Here is a 27980-nt window from a genome sequence, read left to right as displayed (position 1 = left end):
TGTCATCAGATTTTAATTTTGGGTGAACTAATTGCTTTAAGTGCTTTAACATACTGCTATTAAAAAAAGTGTATAGCCTGAATGCACTGTAAGTCGCTTTGGATAAAAGCGTCTGCTAAATGCGTAAATGTAATGTAAATGTAAGTGTCTTGCTTTTTTTCAATACAAAACTTTCCGTCTAAGAACAAAAAAATTGCAGCAGATGACATGCCATGTGTTTAACACCAGATGTCAGCAAAGGCCAACTATTAACGTAACGCACAAGTAAATAACAAAAAATAACTTGAGGAGAATCTATGACTACACGTACACGGGAATATGGGATTGCCCATACGTGTGAATTAATTTTTCATGTCCTTCTTAAAGTACTTAAATGTCTCCTATAGTGCAGAACTGGAGCAGTCCCAGTAGCGACCATCTGCTCCACTTGGTTAACTGTACCAAGGCAGTGGTGCATTCTCGACTGTAGATTGAAACACAAGTGGAGGATGTTGCAGACCGCTCTACCCCTCCCACACTGCCTGTGTCCAGACCCAGCGCCTCTCCGCTGCATCTGAGTGATGAGACACCGTGCAGTCTGAACACACCCTACCCTCAGACGGGACACACCTGGGGAGAGGTCATATCAGAGCGGGAATTAAATCGACATGGCACGTTTAAACAGAGAACATTGATATTTCTGCGGTCTGCGTGGAAGAAAAAGCTGGAATGACCTGTGCGCCGAGGAAAACAATGACGGACGACGTAAATATTTACATGCCCTTGTTCACAGCAGTACTGCTCGCCGTCGACTAAACTCACACGGAAACCTACATCGTGTGTGTATGAGAGACTGCGGAGGAACTGTGATGTTTATACGTAAAAACAACGACTGAGGTAAAAACACGGACGGGAAACGAACCACCTTGCCGTAAGATCGTGCTAGGATTCTGTTGAACCGGACGGTGAGAGTTTCTGGAGGTTTGCGGGACTGTCATGCCGCAGGCTTCATCAGATCTATTTCCCGCCTGAGGGAATCGAGGATTACTGGTGTCTCGGCAGAAAATATTAATTATGACCTAACTGGACTGAAATACAAGAAGTTTGGAATGTAACACGCAGTGTTTTAGATGTTTTGCCGCCTTGTAAAATTCCAAAATAATTTTATGCGTGCAAACGGAGGATTCTAAAGAGTAAACAACTGACGAGTCAGCTGTGAATTATATTAAAGTTCAACGTTTTGTAAACTACAGTTTTGGTTGGAAATTGGGTGAAAAATGTACGCAGTGGAGTCAACTTTTTAAGTAATTTTATGAGCGTAACGTTAATCATATCGCGGAACGCAAACGGTCTAGTCGTTTTGCGCTCATTGTTCGGTTAAAGACATTTTAAACAAAACAAAACTATGTTTGTGAGATATTTGTGATGTGTTTAAAGATGGTAATGTGGTAAATAACGACAATACAGTGTTTTATTGATGCACCTCCCGATACAAACATCGATTAGCAGCTGTTGCTATGGTTACCTACGCAGAAGCGATTTCTTTTCGCGTTCGTAAATTTTGTATTAACTGAAACGTTATTCGCACGCTGTTGAAACATAAATGCTTATGTTAAAATACATTTCTAAGATTCATGCCTTAATTAGGGGGTCGTACACCCCCCAAACCTCCCCCATATTTCACACCCTTTGAATGAGCACTTTGTGAAAAAGATTTTACTGAAATGCCATTCGATGCAAGTTCATAAATTCACATCTTAATGTAAGTAATGTAAGTCATCTTAAGAGATGGCAGGTTAAAGGTGAGCTGAAGGACTTTTAAAACACTGTTCTCCAATAAACTTTATAGGAACACTAAGGCTTATTTCTTATTTTCATTTGTTTCTTAAAAAAATTAATCTCACGTTCAAATTAAAAGACTTTTAATAGTTAAGTGTGAGTTCATTTTGAAAGTATGTCCAGTCTGAAGGCCCTTTTCCAGGGTGAGACTCTATAACCAAACATGGGAGCGAAGCAAACGAAGGCCACGGGACAGGAGGCAGGAGCGAGTCCTCAGAGCACAGGATGGAAACGGTCCCCGACGAAAGAGCGAGGAGACATCCTTACTTCTATCATGTTGAGGTCAGGAGACAAACTGAGGAGCGGAGGGACTCCTCCACCCTACCAGCGGCGCATCGGGATGATACAAGAGATGATGCTGATGGCAAAGCAGGGGAAACACGACGAGGCGACAGAGATGCTGAAGACTCTCCGGCAGGTACAAATACCACTCCATGATTCTTGTATAGCTTAGTTTAAAACTCAAAATAGATGTAGAAAGTTGTCAGTGAGATGTAATGTCTACATGACAATGCAATTGGGCCAAAATGTCAGTCCTATACTGGGTTGGTGTTATTTTGAAAGCTGTTGAAAGACATAAACTCTTCCTCCAAAATGCATCACTACTCTCAGTGCTGATACAGACATATCTGAGCTACAGCAGGACACATGTCATAGTTTCCCAGCTCTATAGATTCTGCATTTCACAGAATTCAGTGCTATTGAGACAGATGCCTGTTTTACAGTCCTGAGAACCTGTGAGAACAGACACAGCTCAAGCTGGCCAAAGAGTTATACTGCACTGCATAAACACCAACTGTTTACTTTGGGTAGTTATTATGGATGCTGTCAGTAAGCACAATGCTCTGCTTTATATCAAATGGTTGTCTCAGATAGCTAGTTACTCTGTTTGATGGGTATATGTGGTCAGAACTCTTGCCCCACTACTGATTTTTTGATCCAGCTTTCCTCAAGAGAAACAATCATCTTATGCACTGGAAAGTAATTTTTGCAGGTCTGCTGCACTTTTTTCTTTGGACTATGTTTTTGCATATGGGCAGCAGGGATCAATAAATCAATTAATGGGGATTTCTAATCGTCCTTTTCTAATTCATTTAAGATAGTATTAAATTAATTGTCAGGCAGTGATGAACCAACAGGTGGCTGTGGAACAAACTGCAGAATTCGTTCTCAAAAGAAGAACACTTGGAAATTACATACTTTAAAAGAAGATTCTTAAGTGCAAACGAATGTAATGTTTTTGGACACTTTATTGCACATTATTTACAATCAAATGAACGTGTAGTATAGTTTAAATATATATTGAATGCAATTAACTAATGTTTTTTTTACTCACTCTTTAGTTTACCATAATGCTTGATAGTAAATTAGTACACCTTACTATATGGTAAATTTGCAATTTAGCACAAATGTAATATCAAATAAAACACTTAATCATATTTAAATTAATAATCAAGTACTTTACATGTGCTATATTGTTTTTCAACACATCAAAGTAAGGGTACTTCTTTAAAAATGTAATTATTTAAAATGCACTCTACAACTTTCAATTAGAGACTATTACAATGTTCCCTTTAAAAGTGTAAAAAAACATGCAATTGTACCCTCTTAAAGTACACTTAAGTGGCCCTTTATTCGATTAATATTTGATTATTACTAAGTACAGTTTCTTTAAAAATATACCTTTACACCAGGGGTTGGCAACCTACGGCACGCGTGCCAACAGTGGCACGCAGAGGGATAATCGCTGGCACGCAAGCAATAAGGAAAACTGTATAATGACGTACAGTTTGATGTAATAACTTCTCATAGTCACACAGCCTGTTAGGAGCTACAAATACTATTAAAGTGTGAGAATTAACTTGCATGGATGCACGTGCAAACACTGCACATACTAGGTGCTTCAGATCAAAGCCTCGGTCTAACAGCACTCGTCAATGTCAAAATGACTGAGATGGCCAATCAGATCAAAGTAGGCGGGGTTTACCGTTCACAGAAGCAGAGCGCGAAGCGTCAGTTTAACGTTAAAGAGAGTGAGGTAAGATGAAGTTGCAAATCAATTAACATTAGTCAACTTTTAATAATACGTTTTACCATAGAAATGTTAAATGACCTAAAGCTATATCCAGTGATGAAAAATTTTCTGAAATATGGCCATTTTGAGAGAAAGAAAGTGTGTGTGGGGGGGGGGGGTAAATTGTCTCTCTGCAGACAATGAAGCGATTTTGCCCCTTTGTTGTTGAGAAATATAATGTAGCGATTCAGTATCGATTAATAAAAGTAGCGTGACAACACTCATAGGTTTATGAGCTTCTGAATGCTACTTTTTGCACAGCACGATCTCAGATCTCTGTGTGCGAGTGGTGTGTGTTGTGTGTGTGTGTGTGTCTGTGTGTGCACGTTCATCAATTAAAGCAGTGCATTAACGTTGATTAAACGTTAAAAAAAACTTTTTTTATCGTATAATAAAAAATTGTGTATGTACCGTTTAAATACAGAATTATATCGGGGTGTGTGGGGGGGGGGCTGTGTTGGCACAGTGGTTAACCATAAAAATAAAAAATGGCACGTCATGCCGAAAAGGTTGCTGATCCCTGCTTTACACTTTGAAATACACTAAAAGTACACAATTAAGTGCACTTCTTTTTCATAAGAGGCAGATTTTTACCCCAAGTAAATGTGAGATTTTTGCTGAAATGCATTTGCATTTGCAACTGAGGTTAAAGCACATAATGAGCAAGAGAGTCAAAGGACAGCGTCTCTTGTCCACTGGTTACCAAGTGCACCTTGTTGCCCGGAAACCATGAAAATGGATGGGCCTTTGATTAAATGGAAATCGATTAATCAAGATTCTGCTCCATAGAGGGATGATAATGATAAACCAAGGCTTACGCTCAGCGTGCACAGTTTAGGTCCAAGGTTTTATCGATGGAGGGAGAGAAATTCAATAGTAAGTTTATAGTGACATTAAAATTATTCATCCTTTTTCCTTAACAAAGACTAACCTTATTCACTTTGTCATACTAATGAAGATTTGTCTCATTCACACCCACCCATTGCAGTTGGTTCGCTGTTAATTATTTATCTCTGGCTGTAGAGCTCTCAGCTCCACACACATTTGCTATTTTTTTAATTGCTGATCCCCCTGCCTGCCCTTTTCCTTTACAGATTTGATCATGTAGATTAACGTTTCCATCAGTTTATCTTGTTTTACACAGTTGAAGGATTAGTTTTTTCTATTTTTCTGCACTTACAACAGTCTTTTCACTTTTTTGGCCCACATTTTGACATTTCATTTATATTATGTCAGGAACACTGAAAATCATCATTAGGAAGCACATATAAATGTTACATGCACATTTACATTTATGTGAATGTAAATATTTATTACAAATAAAAAGCTTCATAGATGACATTAGCTTTAAAGGTAAAGCTTACCCAAAAATGAAAATTTGCTCAAAATGTACTCACACACAGGCAATGCAAGATGAGTTTGTTTCTTCATCAGAACAGATTTAGAGAAATTTAGCATTACATCACTTGCTCATCAATGGATCCTTTTCAGTGAATGGGTGCCGTCAGAATGAGAGTCCAAATAGCTGATAAAATTTTCACAGAAATCCAAAAAGACTCCAGTCCATCAGTTAACTTCTTTAATGGATGTGAGAGGACAAGGGATATACTTTTTCACTGGGGGAAGCATTATTATGGATTGTGGACTCATTTTATTTTGGCCAGAAGCAACCGTTTAGAGTTAAAAAGTCTTGATGAATTATTTATCACAAAAATGCAGCGTTTCACTTCCCAAGACTTTAAGTGATAGAAACGTGTTGATTACTGTGATGTTTTTGTCAGCTGTTTGGATTCTCATTCTGAGGCACCCATTGACTACAAAGAATCCACTGGTGAGCAAGTTATATGATGCAAATTTTCTCCAAATGATGTACAAATAATCTCATCCACATCTTGAATGGCCTGAGTAACTGTTCCTTTAAGTGGGATCTGCTGCTGTGGTCTGTAGTTCTCATTCTCTTGACCTCCCTGTATTGTGTCTTTTTTTCCAGGATCTGGGAATGGAGTCAACCTCTCTGGACGATGTTCTCTACCGCTATGCCAGTTTCCGCAACCTGGTGGATCCCATTACCCATGACCTCATTATCAGCCTGGCCAAATATATTCACTGCCCAAAGACGGTAAAGTGCTTCTGTGATTCGTGACATGCACACACCTAAAAACACACACACACACACTTCTGTTTCCCATTTCTGTTCTATTTCTGTACATTTCTCCTATGTTGTGTTACTTTAATATTTAATGAAAAGTGCCTTATAGCACTGCCTGGAGGCCCAGTAGAAAGATGTGCAAAATGAAACTGTACCATTCCAGTGCAGTGAGCTTTAGGATGAAACCCAGTTGCTTAAGCATGTGTGAGTCTCTGTGTGAGGCAGAAGCAGAGATGAAGAGAGCGGAGAGGGTAGAGGCAGAGGGAGGTGTATTCGCAGATGAGTCACACATAAGACCAGTCAGCCCTCTTTCAAGACTGCTGCTGCTGCTGCTGAATGAAGCAAGTCAGGCACTATATCACACCACTAACACCCTGCTCAGCTCCTATAGAGAGCTGCACAAACACCTGACCTCCACCAAAACAACAAGGATGCTGCTGATTGTTTTCTTTACACTGAGCTCATCACATCTTCTCTAACCAAATGTGGTTGTGTAAGTCTCATGAAATCGGTCAAGAAGATGGTTTTATTTCACCCTAAAATCAATAGAAAGAAATAAGAAATGATATTTTGCTTAAAGAAAAATAAGTCTGTTTCTAGGACCATTAAGATTGTTTGTGTTGTGTTGTGATTTTTATGTAAATTAAGTGCACTTCCTCTCACAGTGCTCATTGTCAGAATGCAAAAACAAATTATTCTCATTAACATCATTGGAAAAATAGAGAATTTATGGAACTAATATTATGACAAAATGATTTGAATTTGAATTGTGTAAATTTGAATTATTTGCAAGTGTAATCTAACAAAATTTAATTTTAGGTGGTAATTTAAATAGTTCTGAATTTGATTGTTTTAAAATGAATATTGAACATTTGAAATTTAACAAATTGAAATGTTTTTATGGCTGAATTTTATAGACAGGTATTTTCAAACAGCTATTTTTCTTGTTCTGAATTCTTATACTGCAAATATTCAGTTTAAAAAATATCAGATTCAAGTTTTCAAGATGAAGAAATTCGGAACTTCAAATTCAGTTTTCAAAAATTCAATGTCAAAAATTCTAACTCAAAAATTTAGATCTTACAGAAAGTAGATCACAGGTCATCCACAGGGAAGAGTAGCTGATCTCAGAAAAGTCGAACAGAGCATTTTGGCCAATTGGGGACTGCTGGAAGTTTTCCAGCGCGAACGTGGTGGTGGTTCAAGAGGTTGCCACTCTCTGACTCTGATCATGAAACGCCAGGTGTTGTGTAATATTCGGTTCCCGTGAAAAACTGTTCCCTTGGGTGGAGTTAACATGCATATTCATTAGTTCCCTTATTATGGGCGTGTCCTTGAAACAACGTGCAAACGAATGGAACTGAAAATATCAGTGCACGCTCTTCAAAACAAAAAAAGTTTGTTTTAATTATTAAAATATTTTGAACAGGTAACGAAGTGTCAATGTTAAGTGTTAATTAGCATTAACTGCAACAGTGGCAAAACAATGGATAGTTTGTGTAATATGATAACTTGTCTTTCATGTTTTGCTTGATTGATTACAGGCACACAGAAAAACAATCAATTATTTAACCTATTTTACCTAATATAGTTTTTACCGTTTGGTGTAATTTGCTTTTTATATATTTCATTTGTGGGGCTTTATTTTTAATAGTTTGCTTTGATTAGACTACCTAGTTGTGATTGGAGAGAGACTGGTACAATTTGTATACCGTATTTTCCGCACTATAAGGTGCACCTTCAATGAATGGCCTATTTTAGAACTGTTTTCATATATAGGGCGCACCGGATTATAAAGCGCATAGAATAGAAGATACTGCAGTCAAACGTTTGACTGGGTTTGCGTTATGCATCCACTAGATGGAGCTGTGCTAAAGGGAATGTCAACATTTTGACAGAGCGCCTTGATCCATATATAAGGCGCTCCGGATTATAAGGCGCACTGTCGTTTTTTGAGAAAAAAATTGGCTGGAGCCAATCCCAGCATCTCTGCTGTCTGTTACACTCTCAGAGCTGGCAGAGCCCACTGGGCAATTGATTACCTGGGGACCCACTGTCTGTCTGCTGGGGGTTGCGCACTAGAGCTGACCAGCCATGTGGCACTGTTAATCTCACCGGTATCAACCACTAGGCTTTACTAACACATAGGGTGTGTTTTCCAGACATCTCAATATCCACAGATATAGTTTTATCTCTCATCCCCTGCAGAGGTCAAGGCCTGGTGCAACGGGAAGATGTGATGGCTGGATTGATTTACATATTGATGTTTCCAGTGCAGATACAGACACCTGAGCACAGACAATGTGTCCTTGATGAAATGCTATGTTACTGTTAGCTTGGATTCCTAATAAAAGCAAATGTCATTTGGCCCAGGTTAAGACCTATAAAAATGTGCTCCTGATCGTGTGAATTTTATAGCCGACTCTGCGTGTTGAGACATTTTTATAGGTTTTAAGTTGGAGACACAGATGAGGCAAGTGTTTGTACTTGAAACTAATCTAGTCATGTATGAGCAGAGCCCTCTCATTCAATCAAGTGCACTGAACCTTATTATTACCTGAAGCAAATTAATGTAATTCCAGTAATAAACCTCTGTACATTTCACTTGTGATTAACATGACAAAACAAATTTACTGTTAATGGACAATACAGAAAAAATCTCATAACCAGGATTTCACCTTTGCAGCTAATAATAATGAATTGAAATGTGCTCAGATACATGCACAGTTATTTTACACTAAATAATATTTTGAATACATTTTTGTTTTAAAAGATTTTATTTTTGGTGTTTTGCCTTTATTAAGACAGTAGACAGGAAGCAAAGTGGGAGAGAGAGAGGGGGGGGGGTCATAAAGGTCCTCGAGCCGGTGTTCTGTCGATTTGTCCTACCCTGTCAGATTTTCCTACCTCCCTCTAAATCAGTGGGTAGTACAATTCGACAACGAAAAATGCTACTTTAAAGTTATGGTTTATTAACATCTACACCTACCACAACCCTAAACCTACCCTTACAGTACTGCTTATACAGTAATGATGCGTTATATTCGCGGGTGTAGCTAGAAGGGATACAGCTACAGGAAACCAACAATAAATATTCTTTTCTACCAATTAGATTGTGTTTTTATTAAAGTCTAGACCTACCCCAACCCTAAACCTACCCTTAAAGTAATGCAGATACATTAAATATCGTTGTTTAGCATGAGAAAAAGGACGCGATATTGATGTGCGCATGCGCAGTAAACCCGGGTAGGAAAATCTGACGGGTAGGATAAATTGTCAGGACACCGGTATTCGAACTCGGGACACCCACAAAGCAACATCGTTATATGTCGGCACACTGCCCACTAGGCTATTGGCACTGACAATATTTTTTATGAAATGTAATATTTAAAATTTTGAATTATTTTATGAGCTTTTTTCATTTTTATGAGTTTATTAGTTATTTATTAGTTATGTGGTATTAGACATTTAATTATTTTTTACATTTAGATTATCACTGCAGTCATCTTTGAATTCATAGACTGTAGTTTATTATAAATAATCAGTAAAAGCAAAATTAAATATAATCTGTAATAAATCTCAAAATTAATATAAATTTTCATATTACATTTCCAATTATTCCTGAATTCACAGAAATGTACACACATACAGACATATATACACACACTCAGCTAAAGGATTATTAGGAACACCATACTAATACTGCTTTTGACCCCCTTTCACCTTCAGAACATTCTACGTGGCATTGATTCAACAAGGTGCTGAAAGCATTCTTTAGAAATGCTGGCCCATATTGATAGGATAGCATCTTGCAGTTGATGGAGATTTGTGGGATGCACATCCAGGGCACAAAGCTCCAGTTCCACCACATCCCAAAGATTCTCTATTGGGTTGAGATCTAGTGACTGTGGGGGCCATTTTAGTACAGTGAACTCATTGTCATGTTCAAGAAACCAATTTGAAATGATTCGAGCTTTGTGACATGGTGCATTATCCTGCTGGAAGTAGCCATCAGAGGATGGGTACATGGTGGTCATAAAGGGATGGACATGGTCAGAAACAATGCTCAGTTAGGCCTCGGCATTTAAACGATGCCCAGTTGGCACTAAGGGGCCTAAAGTGTGCCAAGAAAACATCCCCCACACCATTACACCACCACCAGCAGCATGCACAGTGTTAACAAGGCATGATGGATCCATGTTCTCATTCTGTTTATGCCAAATTCTGACTCTACCATTTGAATGTCTCAACAGAAATCGAGACTCATCAGACCAGGCAACATTTTTCCAGTCTTCAACTGTCCAATTTTGGTGAGCTCGTGCAAATTGTAGCCTTTTTTTCCTATTTGTAGTGGAGATGAGTGGTACCCGGTGGGGTCTTCTGCTGTTGTAGCCCATCTGCCTCAAGGTTGTGCGTGTTGTGGCTTCACAAATGCTTTGCTGCATACCTCGGTTGTAACGAGTGGTTATTTCAGTCAAAGTTGCTCTTCTATCAGCTTGAATCAGTCGGCCCATTCCCCTCGGACCTCTAGCATCAACAAGGCATTTGTGCCCACAGGACTGCCGCATACTGGATGTTTATGGAGATAAATCAGTAGCTAAACTCGAGAGGTTGAAGATCTGATTGTGAGAACTTGTCATATTAATATTTGTATTTGTAAATTAAAATTTACACTCATGGCTCTGATGTGAAGAGTTGAATCTTTCAATTTGCACACACAGACAATGATCAAAACACCCGTGTTTTGAATTGGAAGTTGTAGATTAATAGTTACAAATGTGTAGAATTACATTCACACAAAGAAAATGACATACACACATGTTTACGACATATTTACTTTTGCACTTTACTTCAGTTTCGCTGCACAACGTCAAGTCGGCACTTACAACCTCTCAGATCTGGAAGTACAAGTTCAAATCCTAGCGCTCTGACTTTTGCTACTCTTTTTGCGGTATTCTGTTGCAAAACTCACTTGTGCACTTGTATATGCAGATGTGAGAGAGCAGAGCTGGGGGCGGGGCTTTGGTGCGAATGAGAACATTTTATTGGTCGATGCCCAACCAATGAACAACGCCAATTGTTTTCACTGAATATCCTTAGCTTTGACAGGATTTTAAGACACTGCATTCATTTTGCCATTCAGGTATTATCTGGTAGACAAATAATGCAACATATTTTATATGTATATCCCACTGCATATTGCAGAGTAAACTCGCTGTACCAGAGCATGCTTTGATCTCACCGCCACGCGGTCACGTGGTTCATGGAGCTATCAATAGTACTAAACTAAACGTTTTGTCAATACGCTTGAAATGTATTAATTGGGACAGACAGTAATTTCATTATATTTGCAGCGATTTCTAGTAATTTGTAACACTTAAAGTGCATTGATTATGCATGGATAACTACGCTGACTAATGACAGCGTTACAATAGCATTTTATACTGGAAAATGGAACAGCATTATGTTCTCATACTCCTCCTTGGCAGTTAAATGTGACTAAACAATTAAGTGTAACTTTTAACCAATAAAATAACTGTACTACATGTTAACTCAGTCCTGTTTAGTTAATTTGAAGAGATCATGGTACTAAATAATATGCGCAATAATTATGATCCATGAATGACCATTTGAAATATAACATTTTGTAATATGGTTATAATTTATACTACAATAACTGTAGTATTTAGGTTTAAATTCCAGTGCAAAGAGGCACGCTTTAAATTAGAGGCATTTGGTGGCCAGAAAGATAATATTCATATGCAATTCCATTGCTTAAACACTAGATGGCCTTGTTGATGTTTAATAAATACATGTATTTAGCTCTACTAGTTGCTCAAAACAGTATTTCTGGTCATAAGTGCTTATTTTTTAGGTTTTGCTGTTTAATGTACATTTAGACATTATTAAACACTCGATTTTTATTTAAAAAAAAATTAATAATAATAATGTTGCATTTAAAAAGATTCATTACTGACAAGAAAATTAGGGATTTAACCCAATGAAGATGTTAAATAATTTTTACAAAACATAAAAATAATAAAAACAGCATTATATTGCAACTCTGGTACAGTGATATGCAGTGGGATATACATATAAAATATGTTGCATTATTTGTCTACCAGATAATACCTGAATGGCAAAATGAATGCAGTGTCTTAAAATCCTGTCAAAGCTAAGGATATTCAGTGAAAACAATTGGCGTTGTTCATTGGTCGGGCATCGACCAATAAAATGTCTTCATTCGCACCAAAGCCCCGCCCCCAGCTCTGCTCTCTCACATCTGCATATACAAGTGCACAAGTGAGTTTTGCAACAGAATACCGCAAAAAGAGTAGCAAAAGTCAGAGCGCTAGGATTTGAACTTGTACTTCCAGATCTGAGAGGTTGTAAGTGCCGACTTGACGTTGTGCAGCGAAACTGAAGTAAAGTGCAAAAGTAAATATGTCGTAAACATGTGTATATGTCATTTTCTTTGTGTGAATGTAATTCTACACATTTGTGACTATTAATCTACAACTTCCAATTCAAAACACGGGTGTTTTGATCATTGTCTGTGTGTGCAAATTGAAAGATTCAACTCTTCACATCAGAGCTGTGAGTGTAAATTTTAACTTACAAATACAAATATTAATATGACAAGTTCTCACATTCAGATCTTCAACCTCTCGAGTTTTGCTACTGATTTACCTTTATAGATGTTTTTCCCTTTTCACACCATTCTTTGTAAACACTAGAAATGGTTGTGGGTGAAAATCCCAGTAACTGAGCAGATACGTGCCACATATTTGTGAAATACTCAGACTGGCCGTCTTGCACCAACAACCATGCCACTCTCAAAACTGCGTAAACCACCTTTCTTTCTCATTCTGACATTCAGTTTGGAGTTCAGGAGATTGTCTTTACCAGGACCACACACCTAAATGCATTGAAGCAACTGCCATGTGATTGGTTAATTAGATAATTGCATTAATGAGAAATTGAACAGGTGTTCCTAATAATCCTTTAGGTGAGTGTATATATATATATATATAGAGAGAGAGAGAGAGAGAGTGAGAGAGAGTTTGAATATATATAAGACACCTATTGGTTATCATCCACAATTGTAATATAAGTGAATCCTTAGATTTAATTATTGGCAGCCCTGCAGGAATATGCAGCGCTTTTCTTTTTTGGTCATTTATGTGTTAAACAATGGCAGAAATAGATTCTGTATAGAGGAGTGTGGCAGTTACTTGAGGCAGTGTGTATGAGTGTTCGCATCTCTCTGCAAATTGGATTGCATTAGGCAGTGGTGAATGGGAGTTAAAATAATAAAGCTTTCCAGAGATGGCCATACTGTACAATACATCAATTTGTCACTAATCCATTACATGCTAATGCATTTTACCAAATCACATGCATATGCACTCACTTACCTCAGATGACCTAATGATAGAGCCAGACTGTGTTTGTGACATGTTGGTCAGTCCATATAGCTTTGCTCCTCTATCATCATAAATGTTGAAGAAATTAGTATTTTTCCTTGAGGACTCATACCCTGATCTTCTGCCAGTTCCCATTAATTTGCAGTGTGTTACAGCTTGATTGATGTGGTCTCTCTCTCTGTCTTTGTCAGGAGGGAGATGCTTTGGGTGCCATGGAGAAGGTGTGCCGTCAGCTGACCTATCACCTGAGCCCACACACCCAGTGGAGACGGCAGGGGCTGCTGAAGAGGAAGCCACAGGCTTGGTGAGAATGTGGAGCATACTCCGATTTAGGCAGTGAGGCCATGTGCTGCCTTACTTTCTTCAGAAATTTTTTTTTTTTTTTTAAACCTCAGTTTACAGCTCTTTTCTTTTTGATTCTTCCTGACTCGTTACTCTTTTTGGGGTTCCCACAGTTACGAAAAATGTGGTAATAGATTAATATTTGGCATTTGTTGAAATATTAAAATTGGGTAATTCTATAGTCAATATGTATTTTTCTATTTATCACATACACCAAAAGTTTGGTGTCGGTAAGTTTCATGATCTCTTATGCTCACATGTATTTGATAAAAAAAAAAAGGAAAACAGTAGTATTGTGATATAATAAAAAACTAATTTTCATTCATTTTAAAATGTAATTTATTCCTATGGTGGAAAGCTGAATTTTCAACAGCGATTTTTCCAGACTTTGGTGTCAATCTTCAGAAATATGCGGATTTGGTACTCAAGAAACATTACGTTGAAGACAGTTGTGCCTCTTAATATTTTAGTATAAACCATTTGAAGTATTCTTAGATTTTTTTTATTTTTTTTTTAAATAGAAATATTTTGTAACATAAATGTCTTAACTGTTACTTCTCACATCTCTGTATATTAATTTCTCAAAAAAAAAAACAACCCACACACACACACAGATTAGAGAATAATCAAGAGTCTTTATTCATCATGGGAGGCTTGGGTGGGGGCTTGGGTGGGGACTTGGGAGGAGGTTCCAGTGGAGGACAGACCCCCAGGAGGGGGCCGGCAGACAGATACAATGGGAGGAGCAGCCTAGCAGAACCCAGGCCACACCCATTACAGCAGCCCAAGGTGGAGCTGACGGTGGAAGGAGTCATGGAGGAATGGCCGCTGACTCCAGAGGGCCGACTGATGGCAGCAGAGCAAGTGGAGGAGCCCGAGAGCCAACGAGCCAGGGGGATGCAGAGGATCCAGGTGGCCAGGGTGGAGCCAAGGACTCTGGTGACTGAGGCAGAGATCCGCGGCCGAGCCAAAGCGACTGAGGACCAAGGTTGGAGCTGGCGGAGGAAGGAACCCAATGGAGCTGGTGGGACGGAGCAATTAGGCACAGCCAGTAGAATATCTATTTCAGATTCCTGGTCTAGAAGATCCACTTCCTCGGCGTTCCATAGTCCGCTCACCCTCAGCCTTGATGCAGGGCGTGGAGCTTCACTCTTTGCTCACATATTCCTCTGTGCTCTCCCTTGGCGGTGGGCACTGTAGCCGGCTCTCGCCCCTGGTTGGGCCTCTGACAGGTTGGGCTCTGGCTCACAGCAGGAAATGGTTCTCCGTCATCAGTGGGCTTGGGCTTATGCTCCGTACCACGGGGAGATGGTGGGCTGGGCTCTGGCACTGGCGGTCAATCCCTGGGAACCAGTGAGGAAAAGAGAGCCATTTCTCACCAGTGTCCACACCACAAAGGCAGTGAATTCCACTCGCGGGCCATCTTCGGACGACGGAGCTCTGCACACGGTGTTGAGGCTGGCATCATAGAAAGCACAGAGGATGTCATCCGGGTAAGTGGTGAGACGGGCAATAGCCAAAAACAGTCTGATATGACCCTCAAGCGAATTTTCCCCCTGCTCCAGCAGGAGGAGGATGATTTCAGGGCATAGGGCACACAACAGAAAAAAAAAAAAAAAAAAAGAGCAAAAACGCAGAAACAAAACGGAGGGGAGACACGCAATTTACTGTTGTTCAGTCAGGTCTTCTGTCACACTACGCTGCCAGAAGAAACATGGATAATTGAAAGAATTTTTATTAATCCAACACACGGGTAAAGCCAACATGGCGATCAGAAGAAAGAACCATGTACTTGACTGGTAGACCCGACAAAATGGAACCGAAAGGACTGGGGCTTATAAAGACAGGATAATGAGGAAACTAAGGAGACACACCTGGGATCAAATCAACAATCAAGGAGAGACAGAAACTGGGTCACAGGGGCAAAAACACACAGACAACTCCATAGTTCTGACACCGACCCCAAAGCCTTTGAATATATACTATATTATCTTAGAATTGCTCAATATTATTATATAAAATATTTTATATGATATAAATAATACTAGTTTAAAAGTAATGTAAAAGTAACAAGCTCCTGTTAATCAAATATTTGTTAGCTCTTCTGTATGTTAAACCTTGCATGCAAGCCATATTAATGTACAATTTGTGAATCATTCTTTTTAACTGATTCTTTTCAGTGAATCAATCACATGGCTTCATTATCAAAGTCCTTATGGAAAAAAATTTGTCTCTTTCCATTCTTTTTTGGGCTCATTTTCTTTTTTCTCTTTTTGTTTCTTTTCTTATTTTCTATCTAGGTCATATAATTGCTTTCATTTCACATGAAAACATTGCATTTAACGCTACATTATAAATTACATTGATGCCTGTATCCTTCGGCCCACATACAGTAGCCTAGTGGCTCATAAGTGCCTCACTTTGTTTGTTAATTAAAGGGATTATTTGGCTTAAAAATAAAAGGCTTTCCGACTTTGCAGAGCAGGCAGTCAAAATGAATCATCACTTTGCCAGTTGTTTGTCCACGTACTGATTCGTCTGCACTTAGGGATTAATTACGCACGGAGCGTTTCATTTGAGGATTGGGTCCTACGGTTCTGATATCCCCAAATTGTTTTAATACAAAATATCTCGTATTATGTCTCCAGAACAGCTGCATATACCATCCAAATCTCATCACCTGTGAATTGGCTCCTTAACGGGGGCTTTCAGCGGTTTCCTCTCCGTCCATTGATGATAAGAGCTGTGTTCATTCTGCAGAGGGAGTCAGTGAAGGAAAGAGCAGCCTCCCACTGTGTGCCGTGTGGTTTTTTGCTAACACATGGTTCTGTGGTGTAGACTCATACTTATGTGGCTCCTTTCCAACTGCCATTAATATAGTCAAAACACAGACTGTGTAATGTGTAAATACTAGGCTGTATTTCTTTCCTGTGTAAATGGATACACTTTAGATTAGTTGATGCCTTTATTCTGTTCCCTAATTTATGTGTGCAGGGATTAAACAGCTGTAGTCCCCTACATTCATTCACTGCATCAGCTGCTGTGGTTAAGATGGAATGTGAATGCGTGTGTTCTGCGTAGACTGGATTCGATACCTTCTTCTTTTTATCCGCTCTGGTTGTGTTGTCTAATCTTCACTTGGCGCTTTTTGTTGGAGCACTGCTGTTTGTCTGAGTCACACCACACATGGTTCTGTATTTGTTACACTTATGTTGTGTATTGTGGTGTGTTGTTGCAGATGTGAATGCAGCTGTTGGGGTTTAAAAATGGAAGTGTTCTGCAGACAGAGTTCTCACCTCTCCTTAGGTGTGTTGTCGATACTTGTGTGCCTCTAAGGGTATCCTTATTCTCTGTTGAAACGTCCTCAAGCACTTTTGTTTGTTCTGCTTGAACTATGAGCTTACTGATGTGATTTCATCAGATCGGCAATAATGGCACTGTCCTGGGGAAATAGGAGTTCAAATAATTTCACCGCCTGAAGGTACAAAGAGGCAAGAAAAACAAGCTCAACAAATGAAAATGATGTCAATATTTTCTTAAATTCTTTTGTTTTTAAAAATCTGATTTGATATGATATGATTTTCTTTCTTGTGTGGATTGCTAAAAAAAAGTAACAGAATAATCAAGCTGTTTGCTTCTATATAATGAAAGTAAATGGTGACCACTTCAGATTTTCAAGTTAAGACTTTAGTGAATAACAAAATTGGTCTGTTTCTCAAACATAGCTCTTGTAATAGCAAACAAGTAATATAGATCATTACTTGTTGTAACTTAATGTTACTTATATTGTTTTTATTATGTTTCTTGTTTTTGGAGCTTGACAATGCAAAGGTCACTGTTCATTTTCATTGTATGGAAGACATACTGTAAAATTTACTACACTCTTAAAAATAAAGGTGCTTCATGATGCCATAGAAGAAACTTTTTGTCTAAATGGTTCCATAAAGAATTTATAATTTTATAATTTAACATTATAAAAGATTATAAAAAGATAAGAAAGAGATGGTACTTTAAAGAACCTTTTATGAATGGTTCTTTGTTGAACCAAAAGGGTTTTTCTATGGCATCGCTGTGAAGAACCTTTTAAGCACCTTTATTCTGAAGAGTATATGGTGAAATGGCAAATTTTATTGTAAAAATATATAAAAGTCTCCAGTTTCTCAGATTTTTCTCCTGGGGAAAAGTCTCCAGTACTCTCAATTGTGTTTCTCAGAAATTTCACATATTTTGCAAAGATGTTTTTTTTGTTTTTTTTATGAAAATTTCTAATTCGTACAAGTCTCATTTATGTCTTTTATTTTTTAAAAGCACTGAAAAAGTGTCCTATATTTTCCTCTGGAAAAGTTTATTATTATTATGCTATTATTATACTGATTAATATTTTAAATTAGATTTTATTTTCATACTTTCTGTTTTCATTTTAAATTTAGTAGAAGTTTTAATTTTATGTGCTCTTGTCATTTTTATTAGTTTTTGTAATATTTCCATTTAGTATTATTTTTATTTTTATTGCTTAATTTTTTTTCAGATTTAGTTCTAGTAATATCTACAAAACAAACAAACTTAAACTTAAAATTATTTCATTTGTAAATTTCAAGGTTTTTTAAGTTAAAGTTGTTTATCCAATTTTAATATTTTATTTTAATGAACAATTATAATTTTTTTCTTTTTTACATTTAGTTAGCAATAACAACAGAGAAATACAGCCAAGCATTCATAACCATTTCATTTTTACCTCTGATCATTTTATGTCGCTTTCAGTTGCCCTTCTCTTTCTCTCTCCCTTAATGATTCCTCCCTCTCTGGTCTAGTAATGGCTAAGTGCTAACATGACCTTAAAATCCTCCACCCGTCAGAGTGAGACAGTCTCGCAGACAGGTGTCCCATTTTCTCTGAGATAAATCACATGTTGGGCTGCGGTACGTTTGTGTTTATGCAAGTAATTCAGTATTACTCATAGTGTGTGTGCAGTTTAATCTATGTGCCTCCATGCAAATATTTACATTAACACTGATTTGCAATTCTACATATAACCGGAGGAAATGATACATCTGCTCCGGATGTGTTGATCTGTTAGTTTATCCAGTAACATGCATTTAACTTGAGTGTAAATACATACTGTATTTATATACGATAAAGTTTATTTATTAGCACAATTGGATACATCAAGAGTTTAGCACAGAAGAGTCCAAATCAGATGTAGACCTGAATGTTTCCATTTGTTTAGGTTTTTTTTTTTTTATCTTGATCATTTGTGTAAGCTTGCACTGTCACAATGCCAACAGTATTGCCCACTCTCACTGAATAGAATATATATGTCACTTGAAAAATTGTTAAATGCAATTGGAACAATAGATATCTGAAAGCTGTACTGTTATGCAGTTGCATAAACAAAAAATATTGTTAGGAGTATTTGGATCGCTTCTTGAAAACTAAACTGCTTAAGTGCAATCTGATATGCCATAGACCTACCACTACATGGCCTCTATTGTTTCATGAGCTGAAATGTGAAACGCATTGCCCTCGTCTGGAGACCCTTTAGTCCATAACAAGCAGCTCACGCCTGTCAGGAGCCAGTGAAGAATGTCTTCCTCGTCTGAACACAGCCAGACCGGAGCTTTCTGGATCATCATGTCCATAGGCGACCGTGTTTTATGTTTAGCATATGATCTGACTTCATAACACCCCCATTAATAGCAAAGACACTGGTATTTTAGGGGAGAAGAAAGATAGAGATTGTGTTAAAAAAAGGGATTTGAGAATGTAAGACAGGAGTAGAAGAGGGTGTGGAATAAGGGCTGTTGTGAAATCATACTGTCATCTCTCAGGCATGTCTGCTGAATTCTTTCTGCCTTCTAAACTTTCCCTCCTATTTTTCATCCCTCTATTTTCTCCTCATATGATCTCTTGAGTCGTGCTGCCTCTCATCGACAGATTACCTCACAGTTCTGCCTTTTGCTAGACTTTTAGTGGCTTAAGCTCTTGTTTCGTGCCTCTTTCTCTCATCGTCTTCTTGTCATCTTCTGCTCACGCTCTTCAGCCTGAGAGCAGAAACAGCAGGTTCTGAATGTGGAATGATGATGAAGTTACAATAGGCTCTTGATATTCATTTCTGCATTCTGCATCTCTGGTGTTTTCAATTTCATTAGCTGTCTAACTTTATTCAAGCAGTGACTTTGACATTTCATTGGGCACATGGCAACCTGCCTCCAATTAGTGGTATCTTTACATTGATTCTTTTGTATTGGTTTGCATAGCTGTCCAGACAGCTGAGTTAAAAAAAGCTGTTTGACAAAAGAAATTTCTTGAGTAGTATACAAAATTGCCCCCGAATGTCATAAAAAACGTTGGTGTTTCAGGTGTAAAAAGTTATGTTATTTCTTATTTGTCACAGTTTTATGTAATGGGAAAAATCGTGACATAAGCATGTAGTATTTACAAACGAAAAAATAAAGCCCTACATAATAAAAACAGTTTTGAAAATCAATTTAACAGATTATGTCAAAAACTTGACATTTTGTATGATTAGGATATAACGCTAAAATAATAGGACACTAGGGCTGCACAATTAATCTAAATTTGGGATTACAATTTTGAATGCCACAATTACATAATCATACAAAGCAGCAATTATTGGTTCTGAGTCCAAAAAATGCAGGGTTTTTTTTTCTTTCTAAATTATCTTAAAGGTTTTTCCCATTTTTTTAATTTTAGTATTTTATAGTACTTTATAAATTAAAGAAGAAGGCAGTCCAATTTATAGTTGACATTTGAGGCTAAATACTCTAGAAAGGCACTAAATGTTTTTCAGTTAGAGTGTTTTCAGCTTTTTATTTTCAAATAAAAATTTCATATTAAAAGCATCAGACAGTGGGTATAAACATCATTCAGTGTAAATTGTGATGATCATAGTTAATAATCGCAATTACAATTTCAAGGGAATAAATGACAATTGTGATTTTTGTCATAATCATGCAGCCCTATGGGACACAAAAATGTACTGCATTTTAAATGACACAATGTGTTGTTCATAAAGCTAAACAACATTTTAACTAGAAATGAATTGTTAGTGCACACATTCAGTTATCCTTGCCTCCACCAAAAGAGGGTTTATTTCTGGATTTATTTCAGTGATGGTAATCCTTCATTTTGCTCTGAAAGTCATAGTGATGACCTTTCATCAGTGTGTTGGAGAATAGAGCAGTATAATGATAGACTCAGCACTTAATTGGTCTTAATTACCACACTTATTATCCAAGAGTCTTCAACATATCATTGGAGGCTCTTAGGCCATTTTTATTTGACATGCATTCACATTTTTATTTGTTTGAAAAATGTGTCTTATGCTCACCAAAGACAGTGTTTGTTTGATCAAAAATACAGTGTGAACTATTCCAATTTAGTAGTGTAGTGCTCTCATATGATTAATCGTGATTTATTGCATCCAAAATAAAAGTTTTTGTTTACATTATATATGTGTGGGAACTGTGTATATTTATTATGTATATTTATAAATACACACACATACAGCATATATTTTGAAAATATTTACGTCTATATGTATATATTTATATTCATATAATTTATCATATATAAATATATATATAAAAGCTAAATATTTTAACATATTAATGTAAACAAAAACTTTTATTTTGGATGCGATTAATCATCTGACAGCACTGATTTAAAGTAACTCTTTTCTATTTACAAAATTAAAACTTAATTTATTTCTGTGATGCCAAAGCTAAATTTTCAGCAGGCATTACACAAGACTTAATTGTCACATGATCATTCAGAAATCATTCTGATATGCTCATTTGCTGCTTCCTCTTATTATTTATTTTGAAAACTGCTTAATATTTATTCGGCATGTATTTGAAATAGAATTGCTTTGTATTATTATATTTGTTTAATGCTTCCCTAAATGAAAGTATTAATTTCTTTGTGAAAAATCTTACTGACCCCAAACTTTCGAAGAGAGATATTTATTCCAGCAATGTAAATTATGGATTGAAGTCATCCTTTTTCTAATACCGCTCTTTATGTTTAATAGAAGACTCATAAAGCTGGTTGAGTGTTAGAGTTTTTCTTTCTTTTCCTCTATGACAGAATGTGAATGAACTGTAACAATGCAGTACAGTATGGCACATCTCTGACACCTCCCACCCACCTGCTGCTTTTCAATTCGATCGTAATTGAAAGGGTTTATTTCTGTAAAACTGAGAATGAGGAACTTCAGCCTTATGGTCTTAATTCAAACCTTTGTTCCGATCTATCATGCTTAAGTAATAACCTGATTTAATTTACATTCACAGGAAAGTCAATGCAACAGAATGATTTTTCACAGCATACATCTGCTGCCAGATTGATGATAAGCCTTGAGTGAAAAAAAGGGTAGAAATTGCTGCAGAAATTGAAAATTATAGAGTTGATCATCATTCTCTTTGTTGCATTGTGCTGCATTATTGTTATTAGTGTAAAAGCTACTTTAAATAAATTAAGCATTAAGTAAAATTTAAGTAAATTTCTGATTACACACAGACTCTTATATCTTTCCTGCTTTCCAAGCTGTCAAAGCTGCTTTGGTGTCATAAATTGCATATGAAAAACAATAAAGTGAAGATCAAGATCTTATGCAACAAGTGATTCCTCAAATCTGAAAGTTATTTAAAAACCAAAGAACAGTATATTATAAACAAGTTTTAGAAATTATGCTACTTTTCAAATTGTTCCCTAAAGTCATGTGGCAGATATCATTTTGCTAAAATATAGTTTTCATATTTCTGCTTAACATCCCTCCGTTGTTAATGAGAACATTTGGAAATGATCAAATGCAGAGGAGAGAATGTAAGTGGGTCGGATGCATTCAGGGTGAGATTGCTGAGCGAGGGAAAGGCTTTTTCTCTTAAAGAGCGTGGGATTCGGGATCCTGGCCAGTAATATCAGGAGAATTGATATCCTGTTCTGGTTTAGCCATTTCCTTGACTTTGCTGCTGTTTTATTTGCTAGGTCAGTGACAGGATCTGAGTGGGGCAGGAAATATATCATTCAGAATGAGCACAGCATGTCGAATCAGGATGGTTATTATTCCTCTCTCTTCCTCAAATGCCAGTTCAATAAGATATATGCATGTCCTGGTGTGAATTAGCGCCGACCACATTATGAATTAGTATTCTCGCCGTTTCTTTTCTCGCTTTCACTCTTTCTCCTTTCACTCGCACACTGTCAAGCTGTGGTGGCACACTGAGCTTATTGTGAGTCTGCTGCATGTGCAGCAGTTAAAGCAATGCATTTGTATTCTTTTACTTAATAAATCAGCTCCTCTTCCTGCCTTCATCTTCTGTTCCCCACTCTCATCTCTCGTAGGTTTTTAATCCATATTTGACAATAACAACTGACCTCATGATTAAATGAACTCTTAAATGCTGTTTGTATTTCCAGGGACTGTTTTGAATCTGTAATGCATTTACAGAAAATGAATCCTTTCAATCATGTCTCAATTTCCCTCAATAGGTCTTTGACAGTCTCTGTGTTTTAATAAAATGTTAAAGCTGGTATGGGTTTCAATACATTAAGCTGCAAAGACTATTATTTTATTATTACTACTATAAAATGTAGTTCCTCAACAGTTCCTTTGTGCTCTTCTTGTATAGGGCTGGATAATTTAGTTTGTTCCTGCCCTACATTTCATCTTTAGGCACTAATGACCGTTACAATTATTGTAGCAGTTTCAAGTACTTCCGTTTGTAGAAATCTACTAGCACATTAGTATGAATTCTAATAATTATAATACATTTTATACAATGTATTTTGTTGCCACAGGAAATGTCCACACTAAAAGGTCTTATGTCAGACAGCACAGGGTTTGGAAGAGTCCATTTAAATATGTGAGCAGAGCTGCTATTTACTGTATAAGTAGGTTCCAACACTAAGTTGATGCCTCACCTGCCAATGTCAGTGAATTATGATAATTTAATAACCAGTGGCCATAAATATTCTTGCATTATTTTAATTAAAATATTATTTAAAATAATATTTGTATTTTAATTTAATTTTATATTATCTTTTTATTTGCAGTATTTCAGCAAAATTGCATGTTAACAAAAACATGAATGAGACGTAATGTGATTCTATTACTTGTATTTTAGAAATAGAAACTTAACTTAAGAACTTAAGAAATCCAATAATCAAGTTCTCTCTCTATCTCTCTCTCTCTCTCTCTATATATATATATATATATATATATTTTTATATATATTCAATTTAATTGATTTAAAAAGATGCAAACATAACAGAATCTATTAGTTATTAAATTGATTGTAGGTTTATTTTTTATTGTATTTTTTTTTTTCATTTTATTTAATTTATATATATATATATATATATATATATATATATATATATATATATATATATATATATATATATATATATATATATATATATATATATATATATATACACACACACACACACACACACACACACACACACACACACCTATGTATAATTATCAACTCAGGGCCAGATTATAATTTTTTTGCCACATTATGTTTCAGTTAATAATTAAATTACCAGCAAATGTGTCCTAGTGTTATTAGTGAACTGCTAGGAATTCTTAAATGTTTTATCCCTTTGGTTAATATATTCTCTCCTCTGGTTCTGAATTATAAATTCAATAAAAAGTGAATTCCCCACCTCCACACACATTCTTATCTCTCTATCTGCTTCTTTTTCTCTTTCTCAGTCTGAAATCAGTTCTTTCAAGCCCTCCCTCCAGTGGGACGTTAGATCTGTCTGGCATCCCTCTTGGAGTGAAAGACATGGAGCGTCTCTGTGCCTACCTGCATCACCACGCGTCCCGCATCGGCAGCCTTGAACTGGGCTTTACCGAGCTCACAGACGATGCCTTCCATCTGCTCCTCCCTACGCTGACGTCTCTTCCCCGCCTTGAGACTATGGCCCTCAATGGCAACAGGCTGACCCGTGCCGTGCTCAAAGAGCTCACAGACATACTGAAAGACCCAGACAGCTTCCCCAGTGTCACCTGGATCGACCTGGGGAACAACGTGGACATCTTCTCCCTCCCACAACCATTTCTGTTGAGCCTGCGCAAGCGCTGCCCCAAACAGGGCAACCTTCCCACCATCCTTGAGTTCGGCGAGAGTCAGGCTAGCGAGCCGGAGGGCCGAGTGGATGAGGACGAAGCAGACGATCCAAACAGGACTGAGAGTATGGGAGAACTCAGATCTGAGGTAGAAGAAGCGATTGATGGTGAGATGGAGATCGAGGACATGATGGAAGAGTTGCTTGACTTTGACAGGGAGGTGCATGGCAAGGAGGACGAAGACGACAGTATGTGGACCTTGGAGGAGCAGCGGCTGGTAAAAGATCCAGTTGCAAAGCGGAGCAAAGAGAAAAGGCCATCCAAAGCAGAGGGCGAAGAGGACTTACAAAGCGAGTCTTCCCATCTGTCCTGCTCCAGCCAGTCACAGCACTCTTCTGGAGCCATCGAGCCTCTAAGACAAGATTCTGTCCCAGACCAGTTAGCATGTCAATCGAACAACCCTACCTGATTGAAGCCACTGTCTAATTTGATTAGATGCTGGTCCCTTTAAGAAAAAAAGAAAGCGTGACAGGCTTGTTTTCAGACTGGGTTATCCATGAAATCATGATAAGGTTTTATAGGGTTGGCACTCAGCAGTTGTCTGTTGCTGCAAAGGAGAAATTAATCACTTGTGAGGTTAAAAAAAATATCAAATATAGCTTCTCATTCAGGTTTTTCCCTTCACTGTCATGATCCAGTCACAAAGCTAATAGCAGAGGTTGAAGAGGATGTCCAAAGCCAGTCATCCCATCTGTCTTGCTCCAGCCCTTCACAGCATGCTTCTGGAGCCTTTAAGAAAAGATTCTGTCCTAGACCAGTTAGCATGTCATTCAGACAACCCGACCTGATTGAAAACACTAAGAGTCTGTAACCTTCATCCCTTTAAGAAAAAGAGAATGGGTTGTTTTCCAACTGGGTTACCTATGAACTCATGGGATTCAGCAGGTTTAATAGGGTTGATGGCTGCTGCCTGTTTTTGCAAAGAAAAAATTATTATAAAAAATATCAAACATTCCCTCTTATTCAGGTTTTCTTATTCACTGTCTTAAAAATCTTTAATATAAAGTCACAAAGTGGAGCAAAGAGAAGAAGGCATCCAAATCCAGTCTTCCCATCTGTCTTGCTCCAACCAGTCACAGCACTCCTCTGGACCCATCGAACCTTTAAAAGAAGTCCTTGTCCCAAAACAGTTAGCGTGTCATTCAGAGAACGCTGCTTGATGGAAGCCACTGTTTAATTTAATTAGTGTCTGTAAACTTCATCCCTTTAAGAAAAAGAGAAAGCATGACAGGCTTATTTTCAGACTGGAGTCATGGGATTCAGCTGTTTTTATAGGGTTGATAATCACAGCAGTTGTCTGCTGTTTTAAAGGAGAAATGATCACTTGTAAGGTACAAAAATATCAAATATACATTCAGGTTTTCCCCATCAGGTTTTCCTGTCATAACCATGAACCTCTCTGTGCCTATGTGCCTGTTCAAAACCCTGCTGAAAGGAACATTGTGTGTGTGTGTGTGTTTGTGTGTGTGTGTGTGTGTGTGTGTGTGTGTGTGTGTGTGTGTGTGTGTGTGTGTGTGTGTGTGTGTGTGTGTGTGTGTATACACAGCAAAATCCCCAGAGTTAAACCAACTCTGCTCAGAGAACATATTGTCCCAGTCTACAGTGTTAAAGGGTTAGTTCACCCAAAAATGAAAATTAAGCTATAAATTACTCACCCTGAAGTCATGCTAGGTGTATATGACTTTCTTCTTTCAGACTAATCCAGTTGGAGTTATTTAAAAAATTGTCGTCGATCTCTGTAGCTGTTTGATGCCACTCAGCAGGTATTGCACTGCATCGGTCCATGAGAAGTTTAATAAAAAGCAAAACCATCCGTATTTTTTACATCCGTAAAAAAAACAAAAAGTGTCTCACACGGCTCCGGGGGGTGAACAAAGGCTTCCTATAGCCAATTGATGCATTTGTGTACGAAGAATACCCTTATTCAAAATGTAATAATCACTTAAATCTAGCTTGTGCTCAGTTGTAAACGAAGCAGTTCCGGACGGATGATGTATGAGGTCAGCTCTGCGCATGCGCCGCTAAGATGTGATGCAGCGGAGAGATCAAAACAACTGTCATTTATTAGAAGTACAAAACAAGGATTTGTAAAGAAGAATGTCAGAGGATTTCCATATAAGCCAGGGGTAGGGAACGTTGATCCTGGACCCTAATCAAACACACCTGAACAAGCTAATCAAGGTTATCAGGATACAGGTAGGTTTTTTTTTTCAGGGTTGGAGCTAAACTCTAAACTCTGTTTTCATTTGCTAAACTAAACTTTGCTTCCTTTGTTCCTGTTAACAAAGATTGGTTTTCACGAGACTCACCGGCAAATGCGCAACACTGACCTCATACGTCATCCTCCTGGAACTGCTTCCATTTACAGTGAGTACAAAGAGTACAGTGAGCGCAAGCTAGTTCAAAGTGATTATTACATTTTGAATATGGATATTTTTCTTACCAAAATGCATTGATTCGCTACAGGAGGCATTTGTTCACCTCCCAGAGCCTTGTGATTAGCTTTTTATTAAAATTATCTTGGACTGATGCAGTGCAACACCTGCCGAGTGGCATCAAACAGCTTGAAGGATCAAAGACAATTTTTTAAATATCTCCCAACTGGATTCGTATGAAAGAAGAAAGTCATATACACCGAGGATGACTTCAAGGTGTGTAATTTATGGCCTAATTTTCATTTTTTTGTTGAACTAACCCTTTAAAGTCACACTGAAGCAGAATTACCACTGTTGAGGATTATGTGATGCATTTTATGTCTAAAAGCCTGAGCAGTAGTTGTTCATCTTTAACATTGTTAACATCAGGTTTTCTTTACAAATACTCACTCATCAAATAAATAATTGCTTAATTATCCCATTAACTTTAACTCCGGCTTCAGTGTTACTTTAACACTGTAGATTGGGACAATATGTACTCTGAGCAACATTGATTTAACTCTGGGGATTTTGCTGTGTCGGTGCACATTTAAATCAGTTAAACATGCTGGATATAAGCAGATTGGCT

At 37.5% G+C, this 27980-nt stretch overlaps 1 protein-coding gene across 2 annotated transcripts; it reads left to right on the top strand.

Moving 5' to 3' along the window:
• Positions 1 to 1769: 1769 nt before the first annotated feature.
• Positions 1770 to 26781, top strand: LOC132107974 (leucine-rich repeat-containing protein 75A-like). 2 transcript variants are annotated; one of them, XR_009424391.1, is made up of 5 exons: positions 1770 to 2236; positions 5883 to 6011; positions 13660 to 13772; positions 24558 to 26455; positions 26524 to 26781. XR_009424391.1 is itself a non-coding variant. In XM_059514359.1 (4 exons), the coding sequence occupies exons 1-4, from the start codon at positions 1982 to 1984 to the stop codon at positions 25384 to 25386; spliced, it is 1326 nt and encodes a 441-aa protein (XP_059370342.1). In that variant the 5' UTR covers positions 1770 to 1981; the 3' UTR covers positions 25387 to 26781. The 2 variants fall into 2 exon arrangements, 1 of the variants encoding a protein (XP_059370342.1); XM_059514359.1 differs by having other exon boundaries at positions 24558 to 26781.
• Positions 26782 to 27980: the final 1199 nt, after the last annotated feature.

The sequence above is a fragment of the Carassius carassius genome, chromosome 28, assembly GCF_963082965.1.
Source record: "Carassius carassius chromosome 28, fCarCar2.1, whole genome shotgun sequence".
NCBI lineage: Eukaryota > Metazoa > Chordata > Actinopteri > Cypriniformes > Cyprinidae > Carassius > Carassius carassius.
This window is presented reverse-complemented; position numbering and strand designations above follow the sequence as displayed.